Raw genomic sequence first — 14,451 nt, 5'->3', positions numbered from 1 at the left:
AATTAAAATTTTAACTTTTGATATTTGGCGGACCAACAAATAGTTGCTGTTTCAGATTTCACGCCCAAAAATAATCCCGCGCACAACAAACGACTCTTCACTTTCTTTGCAAGGAAACCTATTTCCCCATTCGTTCCTTTTCTATCTTTCTTTCCCATTTCTTCTCTGTTTATTCTTTTTCTTCCTCCTTTCTTCCTCTCCCTTAAGAAATCTGTTGGTACCGTCCCCATTTCCTTTGCCCTCAAGAAGTCCATTCCAATAAAGGCTTCCAATCTTTACTATTTGAAACATTTTTTCCCAAAGGTTTGGCATCTCTCTCTCCCTTGCTCGTGCCTCTCTCAGATCCAAAAAGAAAAACCCTAGAAAGTGTGAAACGGGAGAAAGAAGAGAAGAAAACCAGGTATGATTAATCTTCCTCTTTGTTTTGATCCCCCATATTTTGGTCCATGTCCATTGATCTCTGTGTTTAGTTCTTTAGATGTTCCTATACCTTCAACTGCCGGTAGAGTTTCCTGATGTGTAGGGTTCAAAGCGTTCTTCTGTTGCTTCCACTGATGATAGTAGTTGCTACGTTTATTAGAGTATTGCTTTTGGAGCTCGACCACTAATGGCGTCGCAACAACCTACCGGATCTTGCCCAACTGCCCAAGTGGTCGGTAATGCTTTCGTTCACCAGTACTACCATATCATGCATCAATCTCCAGAGCTTGTGTATCGGTTCTACCAGGGTATTAGCAAGGTCGGCCGCCCTGAAGTCGATGGATCCATGAGTGTTGTAACAACCATGCAAGCTATCAAACCGTGGTGATGGAGGATATGGTGTCCGTGTGAACCGTGCTGGTTTGGCTATTAATGCAACAGCAAAGACTGTAGCACCAAGGGTGCCTGCTACTGCTTGAAATACTGGAAGTAAGAAGGTATACGCTGGGCAGTGAAGCATTGTTAATGGTGATACTTCAAGTGGTCTGATAGCAAGTGCCTGGGTTGGGTAATGTTGCATCAGTGGGAATTATGAAGAGGTTCTGTAAGATTTCTATAAGCCTCATTTTTTGCTTCTTTCCCCCCTCATTTCATTTTTTGCCATTTTGGCAGAAGCGACAGTAGGTACATGACTAGTAACCCATTGTGTTTGTTTAGTTATTTTAGCCACATTACAACCTAGTTTAAGGTTAGCCTTTTTACTTTAGCGATCTAATCGAGTGAAACAGCTGGGCAGTAAGACTGTATCCTAGTTGCTAGTTTCTTTGTTTTTTTAGATCTTTCCCCCATCTTCTAAGGGGGACTAAATGCTGAAAAATTGACATGATATGATTTATGAGGATACTTGTATCTTTCTTAGTTAACAGATTGCATTGGGTCCAAAAAAAGGATTGGTTTTTTTATCGTTTGAAACTATATTTTTTTTCTATACAGAGGATCCGTGTTCGACATCATCTCTGTCAGGTCAGCAAAGCAACATCTCAGAAATGATACTACCATGATGGCTTCTGCACCAATAAATGAGTGATAATCACCAGCAGCCATTGTTAATGTTTGGTTACCCTCGATTGATCTATTCTTGGCTTTGGCCACTAGGTAACCGATTTAACATCCAATTATTTCAAATCTCCTATATTTTTTTTTCTCAAGTGTTTGTTGTAGCATTTGATTTTCCTATTCTGGATAGGATTTTCTTTTCATATTCTCTTTACCTCTTCGGTTTTGTTTTGTAGGGTTTTTACCTGGGCTGCAAGGACTGTTGCATCCAATATGGTTTTGGTTTCTATTTTGAATGGCCCTAGGGTTTGGTTCTTCTGTTGTGTCTGGGGTTTGCATAGCCAATGGTAAAGAGGATTCATAGGTATGGATATTTTTTATTTCCACAATGCAGGCATAGAAGCAATCATTATGGGATCCCTTTTTGGATTTAATTAGATGAATCATTGTCTATAATGACTCGGTTTGTCAATCATGCTATGGATATACAGTGGTTGGACATTTAGATACTTCTGAATGTATCTAAATCGATGGGCATTTAGCTCATTTTTGATGTTCATCTCCTTAAATCCATGGCAACATTTTACTTCCAAAAAGCAGGATCTGTTAATCCTATTCGTATTTTGGTTGAAGACATCCTTTGATCCTCAAATTTCTAATGTTTACTCTTGTCGTATTACAATGATCCCCGGTACAAATTTCTTACTTTTTGTATAAGTTGTGGACTGTGGGAGTTAATGCTATCTGGGCCATTTGAGAGATGAAATTAATGCAATTTTAGAAGACCGAGAGATTTGGCAACTCTCAGCTCTCAATTCTTGCTTTACTTATCCAGTTATCATTTCTTCTTATTCTTTTTTTTTTTAATCTTTTTATCTTACACTTAGTTGTGCTTGTGCAGTGCAAACGCCACAAGCCCATGGCTGCTGAGGTTCATTTCTATCATTCCTTTGTTTCTTTCGCCTCCCCCACTCCAATTCCCAATGATCCCACACACATGACATAACCATCATCACTTATGGTTATATTGATTTAAATTGTGAAGAGAAAAAAACTTTGAAGCACAAATAAATGAAAATTTGCAATTCTAATTTGCACCCATATATTTATATTGATTTAGATGAAATTGCACTACAAACATGTCATTGCTTGCCTTGGTTTAACTGGTCATGCTTTTGTCTTTTTGTCCAAACAATCTTATAAATGTAAAAATATGTTTGGAATGGTTGGGATTTGGAGGTGACTAGGGTGTTTCTGTTTTGTCCTTGGAAATTGGTGAGTTTCCGCTCACCTCGGAAACCTCTTCGAGGGAGGCTTGACCTCTTGAAATAGAAGATGGAGAGAAAAGAGAGAAGGGAGGGAAGGAATAAAAATGGTAGAGTTACCAACTCTAAGTGTAACTAAGTTTGGGGCTTTGCCGCTTGTCTCCTCTGTCTTCTTGTGAATGGCTGACTCCACTCCCTTAGTGGGTTTTGGAGGGGGTGTTTGGGTCTCAACAGTTCCTCCCCCCTTAGCACTGACCTTACCCTCAAGGTCTAGGTTGGGAATAGGGTTCCCATGTGGCATCTTCTGGAGGCAGTCTGGCCCATTCAACCTTGGCTTCTAGCACAACTTGCCCTCCTCGTTGAATCCATCGGAAATCCACAATCTTGACAGGCTCCATGTAAATGTCCCCTTCATCTGTAAATTGGGGTAAGTTGGGTGAGATAGGGGTATGATTCCCCACAGCTTTCCTGAGAAGTGAAATGTGAAACACCGGGTGTAGCTTCGAGGTAGCAATGATGTCCAATCTGTAAGCAACAAGGCCCACTCTTTCCAACACCTTATAGGGCCCATAATATCTGGGAGCTAGCTTGTGCCAAGCCCGTCTCATCACTCAACAAGGCCCACTCTCTCCAACACCTTATAAGGCCCATAACATCTTGGAGCTAGCTTGTGCCAAGCCCGTCTCATCACTGAGACCTGGCGGTAAGGTTGGAGCTCAAGGTAGATAAAACCACCTACCTGAAACTCTAGTGGGCGGTGGTGAGAGTCATAGTAGGCCTTCATCTTTTGCTGGGCTTTAGTCAAGTTGGCCTTGAGTAGTCTAAGGATCTCATCTCTTGCTAGTAGGCGAGTCTCTACTTCTGCCATTTTAGCCGACCAAAATTCATAAGGTAACATGGGAGGATGTTCTCTGCTGTATAGAGCCTTGAAGGGTGTCATTCCTGCTGCCGACTGATAAGTTGTGTTGTACCAGTATTCTGCCCACGGAAGCCAGTGAGCCCACTGTTTGGGCCTCTCCCCTATGAAGCATCTCAGGTAGGCTTCTAAGCATCGATTAAGAACTTCAGTTTGTCCATCCGTCTGGGGGTGGTAATTTGTGGATGGGTGCAGTTGAGTTCCTTGCAATCGGAAGTATTCCTTCCAGAATGAACTCAGGAAGGTAGGGTCACGATTTGAGACAATGGATCTTGGTGTCCCATGCAATTTTGCGATGTCTCGTATGAAGATGCCAGCCACCATTACTGTGGTGTAAGGGTGAGGCAGGGCAGAGAAATGGCTATACTTGGTGAGACGGTCAACTACTACCATGATAACTTCCTTTCCTAAAGAATGTGGAAGTTTGGTGATGAAGTTCATGGAGAGGTCTTCCCATACTTGCTTTGGAATCTTGAGGGGCTATAGGAGGCCCACGGGAGACTGAGGAGTATTTCTGCCATTGATAGGTCTGTCATTCAGATACATAGTGTAACATGTCTTTGTGCATATCTACCCAATGGTGGTGGCTACTGAGCCTCTTTAGAGTCCTTAGCACTCCTGAATGTCCTCCCAAAGAGGAATCATGAAACAACCTGGGAAGGGTTTTGCCTCAATTTTTCCCTAATGTCCTGCAGTTGCGTATCAATCCTTGCTTCTTGCCTTATGGCTTCAAACAAGGGAAAACTGGGCTGAGAGTAGGTTAGTTGGGCCAGCTCCTCTACTTGCGATAAGGCATCATCTACCCTGTTGGCAGGCCCATGTTTATACTCTATTCGGTAGTCGAAGTCCATCAGTTTACTAAGCCACTTTTGCTGCTTCAGGGGTGTGCACTCTTTGTTTTGCTATATACTTTAGACTTCATTGGTCTGACTTTATGATAAATTGGCGTCCCAATAGATATGTACGCCATTTCTGGACTGCATTGCCATCATCTCCTTGACATAAGTGGATTGGTTCTGGTGGGCGTTTGATAAGGCCTTGTTGAAGTAAGCAATGGACTGTCCCTTCTACATCAAGATGACCCCCACCCCTGCACCTGAGGCATCACACTCAATCTCAAAGGGTTGGGTGAAATCTGGAAGAGTAAGGACTAGAGGGCTCGAAACTGTTGTCTTCAAGTCTTCAAAGGCCCGTTGGGGCCTAGCTGAAAGAATCCTTCTTCAACAGGCGCATTAGAGGGGCGGCCATGAGCCCATACCCCCTAATGAAATGCCTATAATACCTGGTAAGCCCAAGGAAACCCTTGAGAGCCTTTACAATAGTGGGCTTGGGCCATTTTTGAATGGTATTTATCCTTTTTAGGTCTGCCATGACCCGCCCTGTTGCAACCACATGGCTTAAGTATTGTATCTGTTTTTGTCCAAAAGAACATCTGGTCATGATGTTCCCTTAGAGTGGTGAGGGTAAGTCTCAGATGTTCCATATGGGTGCCCAATCCTTGCTGTAAATTAAAATGTTATCAAAGAATACTAAAACAAATTGCCTTAAGAAAGGCTCGAAAATGTCATTCATAAGGGTCTGGAAGGTAGACGGGGGTGTTTGTGAGCCTAAACGGCATAACCAGAAACTCATAATGGCCATCATGTGTTCGGAAGGCGGTTTTGTGGATGTCGGCCTGGTGAACCTGGATTTGATGATACCCGGATCGCAGGTCTAGTTTGGAGAACACCTGTGCTTCTCTTAACTTGTCCAGTAGTTCATCAATGAGGGGTTATCGAGAACTTGTCCTTCACTGTAATCTGATTCAGGGCCCGTAATCTACACAAAACTGCCAACTACTATCCTTCTTTTTTACTAGGAGTATAGGGGATGGAAATGGGTTGGTGTTGGTTTGTATATGCCCTTTGTTCATTAGCTCTCTTACCGCCTTCTCAATTTCTAGCTTCTGGAAATAGGGGTATCTATATGACCTCACATTGGCCAGTTTAGAATTTGGTAAGAGGGGTATTTGATGGTCATGGGCCCGGGGTGGAGGTAATTGGCTTGGTTCCTTGAACACATCACCAAACTGATCGAGTATTGATCGTAGTACCTCGTGTTGGGCTTTCGTGGGTTGGTCACAACCTTGATTGTTTAAAGTTGGAACTATGGGCTGCATGCCTAAGTGCATGAATAAGGGCTGTCCAGTATCCTTGGAGGCTCGTAACAAGGAAGCTACAGTATCACCTTGGGGACTTAAAGGCTGCACCCCTTGTAGATGGCAAGTCTGACCATCCTGATAAAAGTCCATTGTCATTTTGGCCCAATCACAACACAGTGTCGACCCTAGGCCACGTAACCAATGAATTCCTAGAATAATATCGACCCCTGAGAAATCCAATGGGTGGAGATCTACCACGAAATAGTGGCCTTGTATAAGGATCTTTTCGTTCTTGCACACACCATCACATGACATCTGACTTCCATTAGCCACAGATTGAAAAGAGTGGAGTGGGTTGTATGGACATACTTAGTTGCCTTGCTAATTGACAAGTGATGAAATTCAAGGTAGAGCCATTGTCAATCAAGATCATCATAGATCGACCCACCAACCTTCCTTCTACTCGCATGGACCAAAGAGGGTTGAGGCCCATGAGGGCGTGTAAGGAGATCTCAACTCCAACAGGTTCGGGTTCAATTGAGATCAGTTCACATTCTTCTACATTTTTTTCTGGTTCTTCCTCTGTCTGAAGGAGAAACACTCGTTGGACTCTACACTTATGACCCAATTCAAACTTGTCATCACAATTGTAACAGAGGCTCTTCTCGCGTCGGGTCTGCATCTCGGCCCACGAGAGGCGCTTGAAGGGCACAATGGGCCTGGGCAAAATGGGCTTATGAGAATCCCCAACTTGTTTCATGGGTTGTTGTTCTGCCTGCTGGGGAGCCCTCACATTCGGGTAGGATGGCTTGTTGGTCATGCGCATGCTATCAATCTTCTCTTCTTGCAGGCGAGCCATACCCATTGTCGCCATGATTGTCCTTGGTCGAAGAGTTTTCACTTCCAGGCGGATGTCTTCTCTGAGACCTCCCATGAAACACCCTACCAAGGCATTCTCTGGTCATCCATGTACCTTGGTCGCGATTCTTTCAAACTTGAGCTGGTAGTCTGCTATTGTCCCGTTTTGTTTTAGTTGAGTGAGGAGTTCGTTATAATCCACGAATGCCGTCGGCTTAAAATGGATGCACATGGCTTCCGTGAACTCTGCCTAAGTTACCTGAGGATGGGTTTGTCGATACCACTGGAGCCAGAGAATAGCGTCTCCTTCTAGGTGAATGGAAGCGATGGCAACACGTTGGTGTGTAGGGGTTTCATGATACTTGAAGAATCTCTCTACTCTGAAAATCCAAGGAATGGGATCTCCACCGGAATAGTTGGGAAAATTGATTTTAGTAACCTTTCCGACGGGGTAACCCCCAATTCTTTAGCTACCGGAAACAGAGGCATCGGCCCTTGTTGGATGACTGGTCTCGTCGGATTGTTGTTGGGAGGCGAGATTAGAGATGACCACCTTGAGATCCCCAAGTTTGTTCAGTACTTGGTGGAACCCAATCTCAAGTTGGTTGACTCTATCTTCCATGGTAGAGGATCTTGTCTGCGACATAACTGGTTTTCAACCTTGCTCTGATACCAACTTGGTGAGTTTTCGCTCACCTCAGAAACCTCTTTGAGGGAGGCTTGACCTCCTGAAACACAAGATGGAGAGAAAAGAGAGAAGGGAGGGAAGGAATAAACTGGACTCAAGGAGAGAAAATTAAGGGAAAATATTCATTACTTTCATTATATGATGATGGCCTTATATAGCTGGCCTACAGGTGTAATATGAGAGGGAATATCCTCTGATTTCTGGATATCTAACTCTGGCAGATTACATGGGTGGAATATCTTCAGGTGGCAGAGTAACCAACTCTGAGTGTAACTAATTCCGGGCCTCTGCCGCCTATCTCCTTTGTCTTCTTATGAATGGCTGATAGGTGGTTGCCTACTCCACTCCCCTAGTGGGTTCTGGAGGGGGTGTTTGGGTCTCAACAGAAAGCCTTTGATGTCATCAATATTGTTTCATCAAGCATATCAAGTGTAGTGCAATTTCACAGGATAAAGATGACAATTTAGAGAAGCAAAGAGACGTTTGAGTATGTATTTCAAGCTTCAACTATTGGAGCAAGATAAAATTTTCTTTGTTTCTTTTTTTTAATCATGTGTGTGATTAACTAAGAAAATTCAAGATACTTGCTGGTCACCCTCAGCCCATATTCGACTATAAACAATATCATTAGAATTTAGAACCAGCTTCCACCCAGTTGGCAAGGGTGATGCGAAAGATATAGATGAGACAAGGTAATGACTGACAATGCTTACCGAGAAAGTTAGGATGTGGGAACTGGCCTAGTAGGGGAAAGATAAAGGATTAAAATTTAAAGCTGTGTGATTGGTGATGACAAAGCAGTTCAATTGTATCTTTAACTTCTCTCTCTTCTCAAAAGAGATGGTGGTGGCCTTAACCACTGAACCAGAGCATCCTGATTCACATCCTTAGGCTCTGCTTGGTTTATTCAGAAAACAAGAGAAAGAAAATATCTTTCCCATATCTGCTTGGTTCAACTATGAAATGGGAAAGATATAATACTGGAAAAACTTTAGGCCTCTGAGGACTCCGAGGGAGAGATTCAAGCAGTCCATGCCGCAGGTTATTGTCATTCTGATGCATAAATCCAAACGTTAGCCGTATCTAAGACCCAGAAAAGTAGATCAACTGCAATCAAACAAGTGGGTATATAAACTATTCTCCAATTTCAGCAAGTTAGTATGCAACCTTCATTTCTGGAAGAAGTGTTATTTGAGCTAACACCTCATCTGTTTCCTTTTCCTCCTGCAAACCAAGAAGGTGGGGAGCAGAGAGAGAAAGATATACAGACAGATTGACAGTGAGACAGACCTTTAACTCAACATTTACAACTGTGCACAGAATGTTGGAAGGTATATGGTAGATGGGCATTTTCAGATCATTATCAAGCTTTGAGAAGGCCTTAACCTACAAAGAATTTAGATGGTTAATAGAAACTGAAAAGAAAACAAATGATTATTGTACAACACTTAATACTCAGATCACAGGAATGAAACAGTGAAAGAGATACAGGAAAAAACAGAACCTGCTCAACGTGTCTGGGAGGTAGAAGGCCTTCTCACCGACTCGAAGAACAGTGGCGAGGGGGCCCGCGCATCTCGACCAATAGCCATTCGTTCATCCAGCATGTCCCTTTCCCAGTCCTTGCTTATCACAAAGGGCTCTTCCAGTGTTCTTCTATCCCTCCTAAACGAAGCATGAAACCAAGAAAATCAAAGTTTCAAACTCCAAGATTTTTATAACAGAAAAAAATATCGCTTAACTAAATCCTAAAAATTAAAAACCAGTAATGAAGAATGTTTGAGAAGGTAAAACCCCATGCGTGAGTGAAAATAATGCAACGGAGTCACTTGGGAGTGGAAAAGCCAGCAGTTCATGAAAGCTCAATCAAAAAAGGCAAAGAAGAAAGCCCTCATTTTTTTGAGAGTGATGATGGACTCAGTTTCGTCATACTGCACCGCCCAGACCACTAGAACAGAGCAGAGGAGGGGTTCTGGGTTTGTTTCGCAGGTCATGGCAGAGAAGATGAATAAAAAATATTTCTATCCTCCGAAGAGAGGGAAACAGTATTGACAATGACAATTGTTTTTGGTATTGCCACTTGTTTTTTATGCATATATATATATATATATATATATATATATATATATATTTTCAATGAGATTGTAATTCACTGTTAATTATTATATTTTTTTATTATTTTTGTCCTTTTTCTCATTTCTTATTTAGCTATGACGATCAATTCCCTAAACATTGAGAACGTCATCTATAGTCTTCCTTGGTTGACAAAGTAATCTACCAATTTGGAAATCTCTAATCCCAGTCCAATGAAGTTAAATCAATCGGATAAGTACAAACGCATCCATTCATCAGGCTGAAACAACTAAACAAATATGATTCTGATCATCAACTGAGTGAACGAAGCAAATCTCACAGTCGAATAAATTTCTAAACACCATAGATATTATAACTACTGCTAGGAAACAATTAAGCAAGAAATGTAATAGGATCTGCAACTCGTTCAAGAAAAAGAAAACAGAATAAAACACCGATGAGATCAATGGCCCTTTTAATAGTAAAACCAAGTGAAGAAAAGAAAGAAAAATAAATAAGCATGGAAACCATTGATTTTCCTCTTTTACTTACTGCCAACACGTTCGCTATTCCCAATTACCGACTCCAAAATCAATTACAGGGGTTTATTATCAACTATGGCGTCAACCAAACAATTACAGAGGATGGTTTCCCAGAACCTCATTGCCGCCTCTGTTGGTTGACAACCGGATGCAACATTAGAGAGAAGAAAACGAAAATGAAATTTAAAGAGGAAAGAAAAAAAAGTTGCAGAGTAAGTTAGAACTTACCTGAGATGGGATTTTGGCCTGATCAGATCAAGAGAACAGGGGAGCTTCGGCAAAAATTATGGTTTGAAATAGATGGCTGCAGCTGGGGGAACAATTTCTGTTAAAGGGAAAACAAAGCAATGCTGATTGATGCCCGACCAATGTTTTAAAGAGTGTGATGCTGCCGGCGAAGAACTACTTTGGGAAACTGTAGACGAAGAAAGAGACGAGATTTAGACGCAAATCCGTTCACGGCACCGTAGCTCTTGAAACTGAACCCTATGCATCCCAACAGTCCTTGCCTATAAGGCAAGAAAGTTTTCTACTGCATCTTCGCCTGAAGCAGTTCAAACCCTGAACGTTCATGGCACTGTAACTCTTCAGGAGGAGAAACCTTGAAGAAGAAGCGATGGAAGTCCCCGGTTTTTCAGAGGAAGTAGAGAGAGAGAGCGGGAAGATAGACAGAGAAGCTGGGAGAGAGAAAGAAATGTGTCAAAGGGAGAGAGAGAGGAATAGTGAGAAGAAGTGGTAAGTGGAAGATGGGGAAAGCGGGAAAAAAAAGTTCCGGAAACATGAAGAAAAGGTAAACACGCGTCGTATATGCAAAATAGAGGGAGAGACAAGTGGTTATTACTTGAGCAAACAACGGTGTTGAACAGTAAGATTCCGTTATATATATATATATATATATATATATATATATATATAAGATACGATTGATAGAGCTCTCCGATAGTTGGGGTTCACCTATGTTGGTGTCGGTGATTACCTCCAATAGTTGTGGTTCACCTAATGCCTATGACTATCAAAAGCAGAACTGACCCGTGTCCTTGCAAGAAATAGTCAAGCCTTCAATGAATCCTAACTGAAAAAGGCATTTTCAACCATAAAAAGGTTTTTAGACAGGAGTTAATCAATTTCTTAAAATATTTGCCCTTGAAAAATTCATAAAACCGCCACGGCCTCCATGTTCAATCACGTGCGTTTAATCGGAATCCTTCAGAAGTAGTGGGACCGGTCCACTTAGCTTGGAAGATCGCTTTGAACGGCGAAGAATGGAGACTGAACACTGAAGAGTCCAAAGAGTTACGTCAAGAGTTCAAACTTCTGATAACTTCCCAAGGATATATTCTCTCGAGACCCGACTACCATTTCAGTCCCCTTTACAAACTTTAATCACAGCAACGTCAATCGTAATTATCTCTACTGTCTAGGGATATTTTAGTAAGTTTATATCAGATAAGCCGACACTGCTGGCAAACTTTCTCCGCATCACGTTCTCTTTCCTCTTCGATGCTTCCTCGCTCTTCTATCCGTTTCTTCGGAACCTGAAGAGTAAGAAATCGAGTTTTTCCGATTGTTTATCGAAAGTCGACTTGAATTATTGGGATTCGAGCAGAGAGGGAAGCAGAGATCAATGGCGCAGCCTCTACAGCCGTGTCCGTCGAACTCGTTTCGTTTTAATTCGACACTCTGCGCCTGCAACCCGGGTTATGTTTTCAGTGCTACGAGCAACAGCTGCAGCTTGTATCAGGTCGGGGAGGGTGCATGGATGATGAGTTCAGGGGTGGATTACTCTTTGACGTTCCCGGAGACGATCTTCTCGTTTGATTCGATCAAGAAGTTCACACAGTCGCAGGCGGTGTTCCTGGAGGCTACGCTTGTGATGCTTTTGTCTTGGCTTTTGTTTTGCTTCTTTGTTAGGTTTGCGGAGCTCGGTGATGGGAGGAGCATCTGGTTTCGGATCAGGTGGTGGATTAGTCGGTTGGATTTCTGTTTTGCCACGAGACATTGGCTGGTTAGATTGCCTCAATTATCTTTCTCTGTACTACTTTTTCTTTTGCATTTCTTCTTTTAGAACCTACATGGGGAAAAAGTAGAATTATTACATGTTTGTATATGCATACCTCATAGAGTAATAAATAATTCACTGGTATTGTGGATGAACTTATGACCAAGAAGCAAAGATGTGATTACGACTTGATTAGAAGAAACTTCGGTGAATAACTAGGCTTCCTTTAATTATAGATTAGCTCAACCTCTTCGGAGAAGGCCAAGAATGATTTGATTTTTGTGTGCCACTCCCCTGGTTATTCAAGACTGGTTGATGAATTGGATATTCATTTATGGAGTGTGGATGTACTATTGATTACTTAATAATCTAATTCTGTAATAAATAGCACCCACAAGAATGGGTTTTTGTGATAAAAATCAGATTAGATGTTCGTATAAGTTCAGATCAGAAGAAAGAGAAGAAGAAGAGAGAGAAGAAGGAGAAAAGGTCACAGTGAAAGAAGAAAGAGAAGAAGAAGAAGAAGGAGAAGAAGTCTGCACTGTCACCATCACAAAACCAGCCCTCTTCAAACCGCCGAGTAGAGGGTTTTCTACCAACCACACAAAACCACAGCGACTGCACTCATTGGAGGCATGGAAACCCCTACAAGGAGAAAACGACCAGTCCTTTTCTTTCTTTTTGGAAAACTCTGTAGTTATAAATGAGAATTCTGCAAAACCCTAGAAAAGAATGCACAAAACAGAGAAAAAAAAGGAGGCGACTGATCTGAACTGATTAACCTAGCTCTGATACCATTATAAAACTCAGATTAGATGTTCGTATAAGTTCAGATCAGAAGAAAGAGAAGAATAAGAGAGAGAAGAAGGAGAAGAAAGAGAAGAATAAGAGAGAGAAGAAGGAGAAGAAAGAGAAGAAGAAAAAGGAGAAAAGGTCACAGCCGAACTAGAGAGAAAAATTCAAATTCCTCTAGTCGGCCCTTCTTTTATTTATACTCTTCTAAGGTATACAATAATTACCATTGTACCCTCACTTAAGTGAGAGCCACATCAGTTGAACGACTCATATATAACTAAACATAAAAGCACTATACTACCCTTGTACAATTGACTCTAACACTCCCCCTCAAGCTGGTGAGTATATGCCATATAGTCCCAGCTTGTTACCACTCTTACTCGATTCAACCCTTTGGTAAACAGATCTACCCATTGATTTCTTGTATTCACATATGTTGTACTTATCACTCCACTAAGCACCTTTTCACGTACAAAGTGGCAATCCACTTCTATATGCTTCGTCCTTTCATGAAACACTAGTTTAGAGGAGATATGAACTGCAGCTTGATTATCACAATATAGCTTCATAGGAATGTCAATCGAGTATCCCATCTCCTCTAGGAGATGCTTCAACCACACTAGTTCGCATGTTGTGTATGCCATAGCCCTATATTCAGCCTCTGCACTGCTTCTTGCCACCATTGTCTGCTTCTTACCCTTCCATGTCACTAAGTTCCCACCAAGAAAAGTGCAATACCTTGTAGTGGACCTTCTATTAGATATAGAACCAGCTCAATCAGCATTCGTGTATCCCTCTATCTCAAGACTTCCTCCACTCTTATATAACAAACCACGACCTAGAGCTCCCTTCAAATACCGCACAATCCTTAGGATTGCCTCCCAATGTGGAATTCAAGAGTTCTACATAAACTGACTCACTACACTGATTGCAAACGAGATATCAGGTCGAGTGATGGTTAGGTAATTAAGCTTACCCACCAACCTTTTGAACCTTCCCGGATCCTCAAACTCCTTAACTGTATCACTACCCAATTTAACATTCAGGTCCATGGTGTTTCAGCTGGTCTGACACCCAACAACCCTGTTTCTTCTAGTAGATCAAGAACATATTTCCTCTGGCACATATTAATACCATTCTTGGACCTCGCAACTTCTATCCCTAGGAAGTATCTTAATTTGCCAAGATCTTTTGTCTGGAAGTGATCATGCAAGTAAGTCTTCAACCTGTCAATCCCTGTTTTGTCATTGCCTGTGATAACAATGTCATCTACATATACCACCAAGAGAATCTTCTTAGCATTTGTTTCATAGCTGAATACGGAATGGTCAACCTGACACTGTTTCATTCCAAACTTCTTCACCACTTCACTAAATCTCCCAAACTATGCACGGGGAGATTGTTTAAGTCTATAAATAGCCTTCTTAAGTCTACATACCCTCTCACCCTCCCCCTGAGCAACAAACCCTGGTGGTTGCTCCATGTACACCTCCTCAAGAAGATCACCATGTAAAAAATCATTCTTGATGTCAAGTTGAAACAATGGCCAATCAAATATAGCAGCAAGAGAAATCAGAACATGAATCGACCCAATTTTGGCAATCGGAGAGAAGGTGTCTGTGTAATTAATACCATACAACTGTGAATAACCTTTGGCAACTAACCGAGTTTTCAACCGTTCAACACTCCCATCAGGTAA

At 41.9% G+C, this 14,451-nt stretch overlaps 1 protein-coding gene and 2 long non-coding RNA genes across 11 annotated transcripts in view; 2 read left to right on the top strand and 1 right to left on the bottom strand.

Moving 5' to 3' along the window:
• Positions 1-2,577, top strand: LOC148874347 (uncharacterized). Of its 2 annotated transcripts, none has more exons than XR_016100994.1 (5): positions 1-400; positions 581-1,024; positions 1,414-1,575; positions 1,713-1,840; positions 2,378-2,577. It is a non-coding gene; the product is annotated as an uncharacterized LOC148874347 (long non-coding RNA). The 2 variants fall into 2 exon arrangements; XR_016100995.1 differs by having other exon boundaries at positions 79-400; positions 581-1,019.
• A 5,549-nt stretch (positions 2,578-8,126) lies between these two features.
• Positions 8,127-10,822, bottom strand: LOC148874346 (uncharacterized). 2 transcript variants are annotated; one of them, XR_016100991.1, is made up of 4 exons: positions 10,187-10,811; positions 8,848-9,008; positions 8,511-8,729; positions 8,127-8,396 (listed from the first exon to the last, which is right to left on the bottom strand). It is a non-coding gene; the product is annotated as an uncharacterized LOC148874346 (long non-coding RNA). The 2 variants fall into 2 exon arrangements; XR_016100990.1 differs by lacking the exon at positions 8,127-8,396 and having other exon boundaries at positions 8,489-8,729; positions 10,187-10,822.
• A 411-nt stretch (positions 10,823-11,233) lies between these two features.
• Positions 11,234-14,451, top strand: part of LOC148874345 (uncharacterized) — a 48,792-nt gene continuing 45,574 nt past the window's right edge. For 5 of the 7 annotated variants that reach the window (XR_016100989.1, XR_016100988.1, XM_088950943.1 and 2 more), the window contains exon 1: positions 11,437-11,963. Coding sequence is in view for 5 of the 7 variants with exons in the window: in XM_088950943.1 (XP_088807069.1) it covers positions 11,583-11,963 (381 nt within the window). In the remaining 2 variants the exon portion in view is untranslated. Of the gene's footprint in view, positions 11,964-14,451 lie in introns of all 7 variants that reach the window. The other 2 variants (XM_088950934.1, XM_088950918.1) reach the window with 2 other exon arrangements.

This window comes from Nelumbo lutea, chromosome 1 (genome assembly GCF_056320005.1).
Source record: "Nelumbo lutea isolate HS-2025 chromosome 1, American lotus-T2T, whole genome shotgun sequence".
Lineage (NCBI taxonomy): Eukaryota > Viridiplantae > Streptophyta > Magnoliopsida > Proteales > Nelumbonaceae > Nelumbo > Nelumbo lutea.
This window is presented reverse-complemented; position numbering and strand designations above follow the sequence as displayed.